Source organism: Coccidioides immitis, assembly GCF_000149335.2.
Source record: "Coccidioides immitis RS genomic scaffold supercont3.1, whole genome shotgun sequence".
In the NCBI taxonomy this organism is placed as follows: domain Eukaryota; kingdom Fungi; phylum Ascomycota; class Eurotiomycetes; order Onygenales; family Onygenaceae; genus Coccidioides; species Coccidioides immitis.
Genome location: NW_004504310.1, coordinates 1,448,146 through 1,467,194, shown reverse-complemented (window position 1 = coordinate 1,467,194; position 19,049 = coordinate 1,448,146). Strand labels below are relative to the sequence as shown.

Sequence of the window (19,049 nt, the reverse complement as noted above, 5' to 3'; positions counted from 1 at the left end):
TTCATTCCAAGATTCTCTAAGATAGCTTGCAGTCTGACTGCTCTTCTAAAGGGAGGAGAAGCAAAGCTAAGCAGACATGTGTGAAGAGAGATAAGAAGAAAAGCCAACACTTTCATGACTGAGAAAGGTCATAAAGCCTTTATAAGTCTGAAAAGAGCATTCACAGAAGCTGTTATGCTTCACCATTTTGATATAGAATGAAAGACCAGATTGGAAACAGATGCATCTGACTTTATGATATATAGTATTCTATTATAGCTGGCAAAGAATGGCATCTGGGTTCCAGTTGGATTTTATTTGTGGAAGATGCAATCTGCAGAGATGAACTACAGCATTCATGATCAGGAACTGCTTATAATTGTGGAGTCATTTAGATATTGGCACTGCTGGTTGGAAGGCTTGCAAACACCAGTTCAAGTTCTTATAGACCATGATAGCTTGTGCTACTTCCAGACTGCTCAAGATCTCTTGTGAAGATAGGTCTGCTGGATACAAAGACTGACAGTCTTTTGATTCACAGTTGACCATGTAAAAGGAACTAAGAACTCAGCAGATGAACCCTTGCAAAGATCTGACTATATCAAGAAGACTGATCTAGATGATAAGGAGGGTCATGAGACTGCAAACCAACTAAGGGTAATGCTCATGAAGGAGCAAGAGACCACAGAAAAGTTGAAACTGACAGTCCAAGTTTCTCTGAACCAGAGAGAGGAGGAAGAAGATAAGAATGCACAACTCATCTTCATAAAGCTTTAGATTAAGATCAAGAAACTACTTGCAAAGATTGTCTTGGGAGGCATGTGCAAAGTGAAGAAGATTGCAATGCAGGTCCAGAAGGCCAAAGACCTGGTCTGTGAGAAGAATTCTTATAAAAAGGGCAGCTTTAACCTGTTGGCATTACTGCTAAATCTACTGCAAAGTGATGACTATGCAGCTGAGGTCTGTAAAGGCATTAAGACAGGCACAAAGAAATTCACAATGTGGAAAGAGGAGAAGAGTATCCTCTATAGAAATAGTTACATGTACATCTCTCAGAATGAGGCTCTGTAAATAGAGCTAATTAGATGTTATCATGATCTATCTCTTGTGGGGCATTTTGCTACAGCAAGAATGTATGAGCTTATAGCTTGCAAATACTTTTGACCAAGAATGAGAGAACTGGTGAAGAAGTATTGTGAAGCCTGTAGAGTCTGCCAGAGCTCAAGAAGAGTTTACAGAAAGCCCCAAGAAGAACTATCACTCTTATCAATTTCAAATTACTCTTGGAAATTTATTAGCATGGATGTTATTACAGATCTCCCTGCAAGCCTGAATTTTAAGAAGGTACAGTTTGACTGTATCCTGGTTGTAGTGAACTGGTTTACAAAGATGGCTCACTTTATCCCTACAATAAAGAAGCTGACATCAGAGGAATTGGCCCATCTCTTTATTTGTGAGATAGTGAGATTGCACAGATTACCTGCAAGCATAGTAATAGATTGAGAATCTCTGTTTGCAAGTGAATTTTGGGGTGATTTGACTCACATCTTGAAGATTATAAAGGCAATAAGTACAGCATTTCACCTGCAAACTAATAATCAGACTGAGAGACTGAATAGTGTGCTGGAGCAGTACCTGTGAAGCTATATCAATTATGATCAAGATGACTGGATGATGTGATTGCCAATGGCTGAGTTTGTGTATAATAACTTGTGACAGGCTTTCACACAGAAATCATCTTTCCAGCTGATATATGAGTTGAATCTGTAAATGAAATTCTTGGACCCTGATGAGTATAGCTATGTGTGCAAGGATTCAAGAGATCAGGCAGAGGCAATGAGATTGCTCTGTGAAGAGATTAAGAAATTACTTGTGAAGGCACAAGCCTACCAGAAGAAGTACTATAATCAGAAGCACACCACAAAGATCTTTCAGATGAAAGACAAGGTGTGGCTTGATTTTTGCAATATCAAGACTGCACAGCCTAACAAAAAACTGGATTTGTTGAGACATGGATCTTGTAGAATTATGGAAAAGATAGGCTCACAAGTCTACAGACTGAAACTGTCTTCAGATCTGTAAACTCATAATATCTTTCATATATTCCTGCTCCACAAACACAAGACCCACAAAGGAATTAATAGCTCATCTCATCATAAAGTTCACAAGGCAGACAAGAATGAAAAGAAGTACCAGATCTATAAGATAATTGACTTGAAGAGAGAGAATCACAAACTGTGGTACAGAGTACATTGGAAAGAATATAATAATGAGAAGGACAAGACATGGGTTTCTGTAAGCAATGTCTGTTCACTGAGAAAGCTACTCCAACAATTCTATAGTAGGAACCTGAACAAGCCTGGTTCACAAAAGAGATGGATAGAGGTAGTGGAACTAGAAAATGAATTAGAGAGAGAAAAGGCATAGTCAAACTGAACTGAATTTAATTGATTTCAAAACAAAAGAAGAAAAAACTAAACTAAGACTATATAATTAGAGTCTCCAGCTCCTCCTGTGAAGACCTGTAACAACTACTCATAATCTCACTGCTGGAAAGAGCAAGCAAGATGCCCATGATATAGGCAGTTGTTATATTTTTGACCCAAGCCTGCAGAGATGCACTCTGTAAAGACTATATTACTATAGTCTTGCTGAGCTCTCTTGCAGACAGAGCACTCCTGTCCAGATAGTGGCTGGACCCCAGTCTGAGTCATGAGAATTCTCTTGCAGAGCTGAGCATGCACAGTCAACTGGTTTGAATTATCTAAACCAGCAATAAGTATAGGCCTTTGAATAGACTCACAACACCATGCTCTTTTACAGGCAGATAAAGCTTGTGCCCCTGTGTGAAGAGAGAGATCTGGAAGAACCACCAGATTGGCCCACAACACATTAGTGAAAGTAGCAGCTGGTGATATTTAGATAAAGATGGTCTGGAATCATTATTGTTGGTTCTGTGGGGGAAATGCTGGACAGTCCCAAGCACCCCATGAGACCACAGCACTCACAAATTCTACTGGTACAGAGGGAACAACAATAATAATTTAAAGAAGATTAGCTGTAAACTGAAATGTGATAGAGAATACTCACATTTCTGGCCAGGGCTGGAGTAACAACTGTAAAAGAGAAAGACAGAGCAGCAGAACTCTAACTCCATCAGTACACAAATCAATGTCAGCTCACAAGAAGCACTTACAGCTTGAGCTGGCACAGGAGAGATAGTGACAACTGGTGAAGAAAAAAGAGAGGGAACAACAATACTCTAGAACTATCAGTCACAAACACTTCTCAAACTTCTCATGACTACTCACTGAAGACCCAATCTCATCTGCAAAAGAAGAGATGGAGATTCTCTCAAGAGAGAAAAGTGAAGATGAGTTGTGAGAGAGAGAAGAAGAAAACTGCATACTGGCAGCAACTGCTAGCAAGCATCAGTCTCTCTACAAATTAAACCCCACATGAAGACAAAATCTAATAGCCACATGAAGCAAAGACACAATCAGAGGTGAACTCACCAGCTTGTGGCCTTTTAGTCAATCACACAGAATATTGAAGTGAAGCTATTTTTCTTCCAGAATATCAGAGATCTTCTGTGAGCCTGTCTTTCATGTGAAGCAGTGCTTGAAGGGTTCACTTACCTTGATAATGATAATATAGACTAGAGAAGAAAGAGAAGAAAAGAAGAGAAAGAGAAAGCAAGAGAAAGCTCTCTCTTAAGCTAGTGTTCATTATCTAATAGTGACACAGAGTTAGCAAGAATAATAGAGACTCTCTACACATTATTGTGTTATTGAATTCTGTTGTGTTATTAGAGTTGTGTTGATATCATATCTCTAGTGAAGCTGTACTCTTTTTCTTATGAGGAAATTTTTATTTTTCCCAAGAGGTTTTTTGTTTTTCTACTCATGAAGATTTTTAATGAGACAGCTGTCTTGAGGAATCAAGACTTACAAGAGAGGGGAATCTGTAAGAATTTGCTGTGAACCTCTTACATGAATGAACAGCATCTGTGAAGGCCAGAGATCTCAGCTTACAAGCTGCTGGAAGTTGCATGTGTTCTCATGAGGCACTAAGTCATATGCTTGTGAGCACACATAAAAGACTGTCACTGTGCAAACCTCTTGCTGGAAGCCAGTGGCAATCTTGTTTACAAGTTGTACATAGTTGTCAGAATACAGACCTTTTACCTTGTGTACTCTTTTTCATGTATATTCCTCCTAGAGATTCATTATCATACTAATCCACACATACAATCCTCACATCTGATATAACAGTTGGTAATTGTGTTTACTTCATTTCTTCTTGGTTATTTTCATTTTTGCTCTCACTCTGACCTTGGTCATCCCTCCTATCCAAGAAGCTAACATCTGAGGAACTGCTAGAGGGAATATTAGGCTGGCTTCTTGTGGCATATTTTTGAGGAACATTCTCCATCTCTTCATCTGAATCTGCTGGGCTATCACTGAGCTGCTTCATTCCAGATCTTATAAGATACTTCTTTAATCTGCTTCCTGCAATAGATTCTTTGATTTCAGTGCTGTCTAACTCTTCAAGATGATAGGAACCTAGTTCTTGATTGACAGACTTAACTCTATAGAGTTCTAGTCATTGAAAGTGCAGGATGTTGTTTCTAGACATATTCTGTTCTTCTTTGATATTGTGAAGCAAGACAAGGTCTCCAGATTGAAGAGGGTTGGTCTGAATATTATGGATATCATTAAAGTATTTCTTATTCTTAGTGTGCATTTGGAGCTGATGATGTGCTGCTTCCAGAATATTCTCATCTTGTTGTTCAATTTGACATGCATGCATCAGAAGAAGGTCTTCAGTCATTCAGACATTTTGCCATGAAATTGTTTGTCAAGTGAAAATCTTGAGTTCAACTGGAAGAACTGCCTCCTGGCCCATTAGTAATCTATAAGAGGAGATACCAGTACTAGCCTTAGTTATCATTTGATCTGCCATCAGAATTGCAGGAAGATATTTAATTCAATCCCTTCCAGTACCATTGGTGGCTTTAGCTAATCCATCAGCTAAAGACTTATGACCAACTTCCACCATACCATTCACAGGAGGATTATAGGGCAAAATAACAATGTGTTTGATATTGAATTTCTTCAGTAAGATCTCCACAACATTCTTATTCTCTGGTCCTCCATCCATAACAAATTTAGCAGGCAGGCCCCATCAACAGATGATATTCTCATAAAGAAATTTGGCCACAGCTTCAGCTGTTGTCTTCTTCAATGCTCTAGCTTTTACCCATCCAGTGAAGTTACATCTTGCAACAACTAAATAATTTTGTCCTTGACAGGAAGGCATGTATTTGATATTCACCTCAACTTTCTCCCAACAGATAGGAGCCCAGATAGGATGAAGTTCTTCACTTAATCTTTGTGAATCTCTTTGTTGATATTGAGAACAGTGCTTTACATAAGCAGACACATCTTTATACATTCCTGACCACCAGTATTGAGCTTGTAAGGTAGAGTATGTTCTCTCTTGCTCTTTATGGCCAAATTTATTGTGCATCATGTGTAAAATTTGTTTGTGTTGTTCTTTGTTGTCCATGACATGTCTTAGAGGCACACCAGATCCTGCTTGTCTAAATAGTTAATCAGCCTCCACCACATATTTAATTGCTTTCTTTTGGAATCTTGTGTACTCTTTTTCTTCCATGCCCAATGGTTTTGATAGGGTGGTTAGATATTGTGCAATTTTCTCTGATTCTTCTGAATATGTGGAGTCCAGTATCCTAAGATCTTCACTATTGAGAGCTCAGCCAGCTAAAACTCTTATAGGATTCATAAAGGCAAACAGATCTTTGTCTTCTTCAGATTCAGGTTGTTCTCCAGTATCTAGTCCTTGGTGAGACAGTCTGTCAGCAGCTGTATGTTTCATTCCAGGAACATGTTTAACAGTAAAGTTAAAGAGGTGTATTCAAGCTATTCAATTAGTAACCAAAGCTTCTGGAACATCTGTAGCAGTTCTATTAAGTTGGGTGACAAGAGTTTTTGCATTGATTTCCAAGATAAAGAGTACTCTATAGATATGGTGTTGGAATTTCTTGAAAACTTTCAAAACAGCTCTGCATTCTTGTTTGCCAGCATTATATGTTTTCTCTGAATCATTCCATACTCTGGATTTGTATTGTGCAGGATGTTGAGCCCCTCATTGCTTCTGAATAATGCATCCTCCCCATCCTAATCCACTGGCATCAACAGCCACAGTGATAAGCAAAGGATCTTGTCCATAATTGATTGGAAGAATGATAGGAAATGAACATAACTTTTTCTTCAAAAGCATAAAGGTGTTATTTTGCTCTTCAGTCCATGACTATATAACATTTTGTTGAAGCAGATAATGTAAAGGTTTGGTTATCCAACTGTAATGCTCTATAAGTATTTGGAAATATCCAGCAAGCTCTAGAAATTCTTGTAATTCTGTAATGCTTGTAGAAGTAGGCCAATTTGCAATTTTAGCCATCTTAGTTTCCTCAGATTGTCATCTGTTATAGTTGCAGATTCATCCAATGATGTTGACTCCAGACATGCAGAATTGAGATTTGGTGCTGGAGATTCTAGCTCCAGAGATTTCAACAAGTCATAGAACATAGTCCAGGTTCTGCAGATGATTATAAACAAATCTTCTTATTTCTGGAAGGACTTCAGTTTCATCTTTGATACATGATCCCTTTACCCCAAGATCATCCATAAAGGCTTGAGCAATCTCTGGAAAAACTTCTTATATAATCTTCATTATCCTGTGTTGGGCTTGAGCTGGTGAATTTGTTGCCCCTTGAACTAAAGTTGTATGGTGAAAGAGCTCAATAGAGGTTGCAATGGCTGTCATATCCCTGCTTTCTTTAACTAATGGAAAATTATTGTATCCAGAGAACAAGTTGCATAGGCTAGCCATAACAAGTCTGCTGAAGTCTTCAGTGTATTCATCAATATTAGAAGAAATAAAAGCATCTTGAATAGTAACTTTGTTGTACATATGTGCTGTGTTGACTAAATGATATTTGCCTTTCTGTTTCTTTGTGACCAGAAAATAGGGGTTGATATATGAACCATGGCAAGGCTCTAATATTTTAGCTTCTAACCTGTCCTGAATGATTTTAATTAGCTTATTATGTAGAGCATGAGAAATTTGGTAAGTCTTAGTCTGCCAAGCTTCATGAGGCTCTGTCTTAATAACCTGCAGAGACAAGCATTCAGGATGAATGCCATATAGATCTTTGAATGACCACACCAACACCCCTTCATGTTTATAAAGGACTGATATGAAAAATTCCTTCTTCTGACTTGTTAGTTCAAATCCAATTTTGAGCTTCTCAATTCTCTCATTTGTTAGCCATTCTCCAACAGGAAAAGATGTGATTCTAGGCCTAATGTGATCATCAAATTTACAATTAAACATGATGTGTTTCTTCTCAGAATAATACTTATTCAAACAAACATCCACCCAATTATCTAGGTCTTCTGGTTTGCTTCCATCAGATTTTCCAGGTGCTAATGGTCTTATCTTATCAGCTTTCTGCTTATAAGCAGTGCACACTCTCCAGACTTCTGAAGAAGGCAGCCTGATGTCCCAGCCACTATTGAAAATGTCAACTTGATGTGATTTCTTTGTGACAAAATTGTGATTTTTGTTCAGAGATGTGTAAATTAATTAAGCACTTTATGGAATAGATTTTTGAATTAAGCTGGAATTAATATCACATGTGTAATGTTTGCAGTGAGCTGTAATGCTGTCTGGATTGGAAAGCAGAGAACAGAAAATCTGAACTCCTGATGCAAAATTATTCTTGTTCTCTGATTGGTTCATTTGATTCACCAGCATGCTGGTCAATCCAATTAGACTTAGCACACTTTTGGATTTACCATTGCTGGAACTATGTTTCTTCTTATTGCTGTAACCATCAACACCAGTACTACTGCCAATGCTCCTGACTTCTCTATTCTTTTCAACCTCCTGACCTTCAACCTTCTCACCATTAATTCTTATATCTATTGTCTTTGTTGCATTTTCTTTATTCTCATCAGGTCTTGTATCCATGGGCACCCACCTGATTAAATACCTGTTGAATTGTTTAAATGATTGCTGTTTGATTTATCAGTTACATATCTCATGTTGCTCAAGCTTGGCTTAAAGCCTTCAAAAACTAGATGATGTGTTTATTTCTTGTTATAAATTTCACAGTTCACTCCTCTGTCATCTGAGGTGTTGCATCCCCAACAGACAGCAAATTGTCAAGATCTTCCAAGAATAAGTTGCTGATCCCCTCCCTTGAATATAAGAAAAAAGATATGAGTAATAATGTCTCTGATCTGAACAGGCACTTTGTCACAAAATATATAAAAAGAAGTGACTTCTCCTGTTTGAACAACCATGGTCACTTGCAGCTTATTTTCTATTGGCAGATTCAATATTTTGGTGTACTTCCAAGACAACAAATTGATTTCTGAACCAGTATTGATCAATGCCATTAATTCTTGTTAGTTTATAGTGACTGGTGCATATAATGAATGCATTCCATATGCTGTTTTGGATTTTAGTACCATGGGCTTTGATGTAAGTCAACTGGAATTGATCTTTAGCTCAGGCTGAACTGGTTTGGAGACTCCAACCTTTGCATGGCTTTTGCTAGTACTGTTATTCCAACCTGATCTGAAGAATGCTTGATGAAGCTTTGGTGATACATCTATAAGCTTCTTGACTGACACTTTGACCTTCCTATTGAGAATTTGACCCATTAATTCATTGGCATCTGTTGAATTACAGATCTGAGAGAATAAATGATCTGTTGCAGAATATCTTGGTCTTTGTTTCTTCATGATCTTGTTCTGAATTTCAGGCTTCTTCTGATTGATCAGTTCAATGTCTTCCATGATATTATTATTGACACTAGCTTGATTATCCTGGTAGATAATAAATTGTCCAGTATACTGAGTATGGAGTGTTGCAATCTTAGCTTTTTGACTATTCTTAGCTTCTTCAACAGTTCCAATATTGACTGATGTTCTTTCTTCCAGTGGTTCATATTTCTTATCTGAATCAGATTCTCCATCAGACATTAGGTATACAAGTTGTCCTGCTTGAACCTTCACACTGATTAAATTTGCTGGAGGTGTCTCTTCTTGCTGATTGGTCTTCTTTTTAGGGCTTGTTGACTCTGGAATCACCCATTCATTCTCTCCCATAGACTGTACAATATACATGTTTGGTATTCCAGATTTAGGAGTGACAACTTGATAGTTTTGACCAGAGGAACCCATGCACAAGTTCTCTTCATCATCAATATAACAGAACCTGTTATTCGCATTGGATTGGTATTTGTAATACTGAGATTGATGGTGTCCAGGTTTTTCACAGTAAAAGCATGAGGGATGTGTTGAAATTCCTCCAGTTTGAGCTCCTTCTTGGCCACTAGAATGATAGCTTGTCATTGGTGAACTGTTTTGAGCCACATAAGAATTGACTAATTGTGGTTGGGTGTTCTCTTGTACTGTTGCAGAATTAGTAGTCACATTTGTTGTATAATTTGGTATGGGTTTTGGAGGCCCTTCTCTCTGCAGCATATAGTACTGATTGGAATTCCCTTGTATCTGATTTAACTGTACTCTCATGGCCAATGCCAAATTTGTAAACTTGTTGGTCATCTTTTCAATTACAGCTTCAATATTGGTGCTCTCAGAGCTCTTGGCTTTGGATTTTGATTCAGATTCTTCAGTCTTCACAGAACTAGCTGTTTTCTTCAGAGCCTCAACTGTAGGGGGTTTGTTAGCTAATTGATATTGCTCACCAAGCTTCTCCATTTTCTTCTGCTTCATTTCATCTTCTTCAAAGACCTTCTTATTCCCTTTATACTGGTTGATCAAATCCATGGTCACTTGAACAACCTTCCTAAAATCAATAGATGACATATTGTCTGAAAGATTGAGCTTTGCCTTGTCAATAACCTTATTCTGAAGCTTCTCAGGCAGCCCCTGAAGAAATCAAGACACCTTAGTGAATTCATCAAGCCTTCCATTGGCTTGTACTGTACTGATGATAGTAGTGTATTCTTGAACATAGGCGCGAATGTTGCTATCCCAAGCATGCAGTTTCTTTGTAATTGCTTGAAGATAATCCTGATGGTGAATCTTGTAAGTAATGTCCTGATCACAAAATTCATGAATAATCTCTTTAGAGAATACTTCCCAATTACCTTTCTTGTAGCCTTCTAAGGTCTTCATCCATTCTCCAATCCATGTAACACAGTACCTAGCCAACTGTTCAATAATGTTCTTAGGGTCAATTACCCCATGATCCTTGCACATTTGATAAAACCTTTCAATAAACAAGGTAGCATCTCTGCCATTAAACCAAGATGCATTTGCTGTGCCAGGGGAAGGCATAGGAATGTGAGAGTGAACCACAATTCTCCTGTCCTCATCTTGTAATATAGTTGTGTATGATCCTGTAGTACCTTCAACCATAGTTGATTCTGATCCTGATTTCTTGATTTCTTGATCTTTGGTCATGTCACACAGTATGTTCTGTTGTTTCTCAATGATTCAATATCTTTCCAAAAAAACCTATTTATTGGGCAAGCTTTAGATAAGAGCCATTCAAATCTAAGCTCCCTAACCTTGTTCCTAAACAAAAACCTGATTAGTACTGTATTCCTAGTTCATAAGATCTTACCTTGAAATAGTGTATTGCTTCATGTGTCTCAGAATTTGTTTTTCTTTCTTGGCAGCCACCAAATCACCGCATCATCATCTTCAGGTCTCAGCTTGGTCACCAAATGAAGCAGGGTATGATGGGATGCCTCATCAAAGTAGGTGAGTTGGTTGAGATGGTGAGAGCGCAAGAAGGATGAAAAATCACAACATAGTAAGGATGGTAATGGCTGAGTAGTAAGAACAGAGAAGCATGCCTTAACAGATGCCTAAGCTCATAAGAAATAATAGTACTAAAGAGCCTGTACTAACACAGGCAGCTCTAATGAGGAACAGTAGCAAGCTTCATAAACAAGGGATCTTCATATTCTCTAACTAATAACTAAACTAGCAATAAAGAATGAGTGTGTGGAAAAGTACAAAGGTGCGTGAAGGTATTGAGTGAGATGCAGGGGCTATGGGTGGTTTATATAGCTCAGAGATAGTAGCTGGGGGGGTTTTGCGCCTTGAACTGGAACAACCTTTGTCCTAATATGGTACCAGAATCTCCACTACACTAGTTCTGTGAAGACTGAAGAATCTGAATCAAAATCCAAAGTCAAGAGCTCTGAGAGCATTAATATTAAAGCTGCAATTGAAAAGATGACCAACAAGTTTACAAATTTGATATTGGCCATGAGAGTACAGTTAAATCAGATACAAGAGAATTCCAATCAGTACTATATGCTGCAGAGAGAAAGGTCTCTGAAACTCATATCAAATTATACAACAAATGTGACTACTAATTCTGCAACAGTACAAGAGAACACCCAACTATAATTAGTCAATTCTTATATGGCTCAAAATGGTTCACTAATAACAAGCTATTGTTCTAGTGGCTGAGGAGAAGCTCAAACTGAAGAAATTTCAACATGTCTCTCATGCTTTTACTGTGGAAAACCTGAACACCATTAATCTTAATGTTATGAATACCAATCTGATGCAAATAACAGGTTCTGTCATATTAATAATGAAGGGAACTTGCACATGAGTTTTTCTGGTCAAAACTATTGAGTTGTCACTTCTAAACCTGGAATACCAAATATATATATTGTATGATCTATAAGAGAGAATAAATGGGTGATTCTAGAGTTGACAAGCTCTAAAAAGAAGACCAATTAGTAAGAAGAGACATCTTCAGTAAATTCAACCAGTATAAAGATTCAAGCAGAATGACTTGTATATCTAATATCTGATGGAGAATCTGATTCAGATAAGAAATATGAACCACTGGAAGAAAGAACATCAGTCAATATTGGAACTGTTGGAGAAGCTAAGAACAGTCAAACAGCTAAGATTACAACACCCCATACTCAGTGTACTGGATAATTTATTATCTACTGGAATAATCAAGCTAGTGTTGATGATGATATCATGGAAGATGTTAAACTAATCAATCAGAAGAAGCCTGAAATTCAGAACAAGACTGTAGAGAAACAAAGATCAAGATATTCTGCAACAGATTGTTTATTCTCTCAGATCTGTAATTCAACAGATGCTAATGAATTAATGGGTTGAATTCTCAATGAGAAGATTAAAGTGTCAGTCAAGAAGCTTATAGATGTATTACTAAAGCTTCATCAAGCATTCTTCAGATCAGATTGGAATAACAGTACTAGCAAAAGCCATGTAAAGATTGGAGTCTCTAAACCAGTTCAGCCTGAGCTAAAGATCAATTCTGGTTAACTTACATCAAAGCCCATGATATCAAAATCCAAAACAGCATATAGAATGCATTCATTATATGCACCAGTCACTATAAATTAACAAGAATTAATAGTATTGATTAATACTGGTTCAGAAATCAATTTATTGTCTCAGAAGTATACTGAAATATTGAATCTGCTAATAAAAAATAAGCTGCAAGTGACTATAGTTGTTCAAACAGAAGAAGTTGCTTCTTTTTATATATTTTGTGACAAAGTGTCTGTTCAGATTAGAGATATTATTACTCATACCTCTTTTCTTATATTCAAGAAAGGGGATCAGCAACTTATTCTTGAAAGATCTTGACAATTTGCTGCCTGTTGAAGATGCAACATCTCAGATGACAGAGAAGTAAACTGTGAAATTTATAACAAGAAACAAACATATCATCTAGTTTTTAAAGACTTTAAGCCAAGCTCAAGTAACATGAGATATGCAACTGATAAATTAAACAGCAATCATTTAAATAATTCAACAGATATTTAATCAGACAGATGTCCATAGATACAAGACCTGATGAGAATAAAGAAAATGCAATAAAGACAATGAATATAAAAAGTAATGATGAGAAGATTGAAGATCAGAAGATTGAAAAAAATAGAGAAGTCAGAAGCATTAGCAGTAGTACTGATGTTGGTGACTACAGCAATAAGAAGAAATATAGTTCAGGCAATAGTAAATCCAAAAGCACACTAAGTCTAATTGAATTGACCAGCACACTGGTGAATCAAATAAACCAATCAGAGAACAAGAATAATTTTACATCAGGAGTTCAGATTTTCTGTTCTCCACTTTCTGATTCAGACAGCATTACAGCTCACTGCAAACATTACACACACAATATTAATTCCAGCTTAATTCAAAAACCTATTTCATGAAGTGCTCAATTAATTTACACATCTCTGAACAAAAATCATGATTTTGTCATGAAGAAATCACATCAAGTTGACATTTTTAATAGTGGCTGGGACATCAGGCCATCTTCTTCAGAAGTCTGGAGAGTGTGCACTGCTTATAAGTAGAAAGCTGATAAGATAAGGTTATTAGCACATGGAAAATCTGATGGAAGCAAACTGGAAGGCCTAGATAATTGAATGAATGTTTATTTGAATAAGTATTACTCTGAGAAGAAACATGTTGTGTTTAATTGTAAATTTGATGACCACATTAAATCTAGAATCATGTCTTTTTCTGTTGGAGAATGACTAACAAATGAGAGAATTGAGAAGCTCAAAATTAGATTTGAACTAACAAGTCAGAAGAAGAAATTTTTCATATCAGTTCTTTATAAATATGAAGAGGTGTTGGTGTGGTCATTCAAAGATCTATATAGTGTTCATTCTGAATGCTTGCCTCTACAGGTTATTAAGACAGAGTCTCATGAAGCTTGGCAAACTAAGACTTACTGAATTTCTTGTGCTCTACATGATAAGCTAATTAAAATTATTCAGGACAGGTTAGAAGCTAAAATATTGGAGCCTTGCCATGATTCATATATCAACCCCTATTTTCTGGTTGCAAAGAAACAGAAAGATGAATATTGTTTAGTTGATGCAGCACATATGTACAACAAAATTACTATTTGAGATGCTTTTATTTCTTCTAATGTTGATGAATATGCTGAAGACTTTGGTGGACTTGTTATGGCTAGTCTATATGACTTGTTCTCTGGATACAATAATTTTCCATTAGCTGAAGAGAGCAGGAATATAACAGCCATTGCAACTCCTATTGAGCTCTTTTGCTATACAACTTTAATTCAAGGGGCAACAAATTCACCAGCTCAAGTCCAACATGGGATAATGAAGATTATATAAGAAGTTTTTCCAGAGATTGCTTGAGTCTTTATGGATGATCTTGAAGTAAAGAGATTGTGTATCAAAGATGAAACTGAAGTTCTTCCAGAAATAAGAAGATTTATTTATGATCATCTGCAGAATCTGGACTATATTCTATAGCTTGTTAAAATCTCTGGAGCTAGAATCTCTGGTGCCAAATCTCAATTCTGCATGTCTGGAGTCAATGTTGTTGAATAGATCTGCAACTATAACAGACAATGACCTGAGAAAACTAAGGTGGCTAAAATTGCAAATTGGCCTACTTCTACAAGTGTTACAGAATTATGAGGATTTCTAGGGCTTGCTGGATATTTTCAAATACTTATAGAGCATTACAGTTGAATAATCAAATCTTTACATTATCTGCTTCAACAAAATATTATATGGTCATGAACTGAAGAGCAAAATAATATCTTTATACTTTTAAAGGAAAAGTTATGTTCATTTTCTATTGTTCTTTCAATCAATTATGGACAAGATTCTTTGCTTATTACTGTGACTGTTGATGCCAGTGAATTAAAATGAGGAGAATGCATTATTCAGGAGCAATGAGGGGCTCAACATTTCATATAGTATGAATCCAGGGTATGGAATGATTCAGAGAAAACATATGATGCTGGCAAATGAGAATGCAGAGCTGTTTTGAAAGTCTTCAAGAAATTCTGACACCATATCTATAGAGTATTCTTTACCTTGAAAATTGATGCAAAAACTCTTGTCACCCAACTTAATAGAACTGCTACAGATGTTCCAGAAGCTTTGATTACTAATTAGATAGCTTGAATACACCTCTTTGACTTTACTGTTAAACATGTTTCTGGAACAAAACACACAGCTGCTGATGAACTGTCTTGCTGAGAACTAGATACTGGAGAACAACCTGAATCTGAAGAAGATAAAGATCTGTTTGCCTTTATGAATTCTATAAGAGTTTTAGCTGGTCAAGCTCTCAATAGTGAAGACCTTAGAATACTGGACTCCACATATTCAGAAGAATTGGAGAAAATTGCATGATACCTAACCACCCTATCAAAACCATTGAACATAGAAGGAAAAGAGTATGTGAGATTCCAAAAGAAAGCAATTAAATATGTGGTGGAGGCCAATCAACTATTTAGATGAGTGGAATCTGATATGTCTCTAAGATATATCATGGACAACAAAGAACAATGCAAACAAATTTTACACATGATGCATGACAAATTTGACCATAAAGAGTGAGAGGGAACATACTCTACCTTACAAGCTCAATACTGGTGGTCAGAGATGTATAAAGATATGTCTGCTTATGTGAAGCACTGTTCTCAATGTTAATAAAGAGATTTGCAAAAATTAAGTGAAGAGCTTCATCCTATCTGGGCTTCTATCTGTTGAGAGAAAGTTGGGGTGGATATCAAACACATGCCTTTCTATTAAGAACAAAATTATTTGGTTGTTGCAAGATGTGACTTTACTGAATAGATGAAAGCTAGAGCATTGAAGAAGGCAACAGCTGAAGCTATAGCCAAATTTCTTTATGAGAATATCATCTGTCAATGGGGCCTGCCTGCCAAATTTGTTATGGATGGAGGACCAGAGAATAAGAATGTTGTGGAGACCTTACTGAAGAAATTCAACATCAAATGCATTGTTATTTCACCCTATAATTCTCCTGTAAATAGTATGGTGGAAGTTGGTTATAAGCCTTTGGCTGATGAATTAGCTAAAGCCACCAATAGTACTGGAAGAGATTAGATTAAACATCTTCCTGTAATTCTGATGGTGAATTGAATGATAACTAAGACTAGTACTGGTATCTCCTCTTATAGATTGCTAATGAGTCAGAAGGCAGTTCTTCCAGTTGAACTCAAGATTTTCACTTGACAAACAATTTCATGGTGAAATGTCTGAATAACTAAAGATCTTCTTCTGATGCATGCATACCAAATTGAATGATAAGATGAGAATGTCCTGAAAGCAGCACATTATCAGCTCTGAATGTGTGCTAAGAATAAGAAATACTTTAATGATACTCATAATATTTGGACCAACTCTCTTTAATCTGGAGACCTTGTCTTGCTTCACAATACCAAAGAAGAACAGAATATATCTAGAAACAACACCCTGTACTTTTAATGGCTAGAATTCTATAGAGTTAAGTCTGTCAATCAAGAACTAGATTCCTATCATCTTGAAGAGTTAGATGGCACTGAAATCAAAGAATCTATTGCAGGAAGCAGATTAAAGAAGTACCTTATGAGATCTGGAATGAAGCAGCTTAGTGATAGTCCAGCAGATTCAGATGAAGAGATGGAGAATATTTCTCAAAAATATGCCACAAGAAGCCAGTCTAATATTTCCTCTAGCAGTTCCTTGAATGTTAGCTCCTTGAATAGAGGGGATAACCAAGATCAGAATGAGAGCAAAAATGAAAATGACCAAGAAGAAATGGAGCAAACACAATTACCAACTATTATATCAGATGACTGGAGCTTTGCTGTTGTTATACCTCCACAAGATGTTTAATTTGTTGTGTTTTGTTTGCAAAAGTGAAGTTTTTGCTTGCTCTTTTGGAAGATTTCTTTTATTTGCCTGCAAAGTGAAGTTTTTGCTTGCTTATTTGAGAAGTTTCTCTTTCTTTGTTATTTGCAGAAGCCTTCACTTTTTCTGAATTTTTCAGAAAATATTTAAAGACTGATTTTTCTTTCCTGAAGCTTCTACTGTCTTTTATATTCAAGCTTGATTTTTTTCACAGATTCAACATTTTTAACACTTCTTCTTGCCTTCTATTTTGTTATTCTGACATTTGCAATTCTTTTTGGATCACTGATATTCTTCAAAATGGCTGGATGAAGCAACTTGCCTCCTCTAGCCCCTGCACCTGAAAACCAAGGCCTGGTTGTTACCAGAGACAGTAGAGTCAATCTGGATGGCCATTTCTTCAATAACCTAACAGCAGCTATGGAATACATTAATAACCAAGCTCCACACCATCACTATGGCCTACAGATCAAGCTAATGAATGCACTGATGCAAGTGACTGACATGATTACTGACTTAGTGGCCCATTTCTATCAATATGTTGAAAGATCCAGAGCTTGGCAACACATTACACACACTAATTTCAAAGCCAATTTCCATGATGCTTGAAAGGTTACCCTGGATGTCAAACAATGTTGCATTAATATGCAAAAGATCAAGAATAGACTTGTCAAACATCAGCCAATTATCTCTCTGGTCACAAACATGAGAATGTTTGACTTTAACTGATACACATGGATCACTGGAGTTAACAAGTTCACCACCAGCAATCTTCAGAAGGAATGGGAGACCACTGAATCTGTTGTTATTCTCCAGCTAATGTGCTGGTGGAACAATAGGTTACAAGGTACCACCACCACAGTACTCACTCAGATCAATAATGAATATGATATGTACTACCATCATCAGTAAATAATGGGAGGTTGTGACAATTATGGATGGTTGAGAACAATGTACTACAGTATTGGCCAACAACTCATATGCCAGGACCCTGTATACTACCTATAGTATGTGCTGACAAGACCTGACCATGCTTGAAAATTAATCTCCTATCCATATTACATCAAGTATGCTAAGCCAGGGGATAAAACTGGATTTTGCCATATTAATATCAATGTTCCAGATGCTATTACTACTAGAAGGAGCATTAACATGATACAAGAATTCTTGATCTTAATGGCAGAAGAGCCCAGTGACTGCACAGAAATCTTGCCAGGAATGCATAACCATCTAGAGAATTGGTAAGAACTAGTTGAAGAATGAGGCTTATCCACTGATGGCTATATTCACCACATTAAGGATACAATGTATACTCAAGATGATGAAAGAAAATTTGGTATTAGATGGACTGACATCATTTGCAAATCTGGTAATATCTGAATTACAAGCCCTCTGCTGCCCCATGGAGCTCACAGTCCATGCAAAAAGGTCTGGTGTACTATGCTACCCTGGTATGTGGTAATCCAGAAGGATCATGAACATCTTGAAGTTAATGAAGCTGGTACCTGGTCACAGCTCTCTGCTGCATATAGAAATCTAGTTCCAGAGCTATCATCACCTTCCAGCCATTCAAACTGTTATGCATCAGTTTTATATTGATTCCCTACTGCTATTCAATTGCAAGGCTTAGAAGCTATATCAGATATCTTGATAGGCTGAATTAGATAGAACAACTCTATAGTGATTGAGGAGCTTGATACCCTCTTTGGACCAGAAAAAAAGAAGACTCAGAACTTCATTAATAACTGGTGTTTAAAGACCACATGAATTGCTTTGAATGCCATTGTCAAGACATACCAAATTGAAAAGAAAGCTTTTGGTAACAAATTCTATTGGCATTGCATGCACAACAACATTAATCCAGTATCAGTTCAGTCTTCTCCTTCTCCTGAGAACTTGGTGGAAGAAGAGAATTATGGTGATTACTATTAGGGATTGCTGCTGTCACTCTCTTTATTCTTATTTCCTATCTCTTTTCTTACCAGATTGTTACTAATTCTTAGCCTCTTATTTTCTTTACTAAATTGCCTTTGTTTTGTTTCATATGTTGCCTGTTGTCAGAGGATGCCAACATTGAAAGCCAGAAGAAAATGTAGTGGGGATTCTGGTACCATATTAGGACAAAGATTGTTCTGGTCCAAGGCACAAAACCCTCTCAGCTACTATCTCTGAGCTATATAAACCATCCATAGCCCCTGCATCTTGCTCAATATCTTTGTGCATCTTTGTACTTTTCCACACACTCATTCTTTATTGCTAGTTTGGTTATTAGTTAGAGAATATGAAGATCTCTTGT

The 19,049-nt window shown here is 36.8% G+C and overlaps 1 protein-coding gene across 1 annotated transcript; it reads right to left on the bottom strand.

The window, feature by feature from the left end:
* Nucleotides 1-4,266: 4,266 nt before the first annotated feature.
* CIMG_12655 (uncharacterized protein) lies at nucleotides 4,267-4,812 on the bottom strand (the record flags this gene model as incomplete). The annotated part of the gene is made up of 2 exons (XM_001248813.2): nucleotides 4,267-4,570; nucleotides 4,616-4,812. 2 exons carry the CDS (start codon nucleotides 4,810-4,812, stop codon nucleotides 4,267-4,269), a joined length of 501 nt encoding a protein of 166 aa, XP_001248814.2.
* Nucleotides 4,813-19,049: the final 14,237 nt, after the last annotated feature.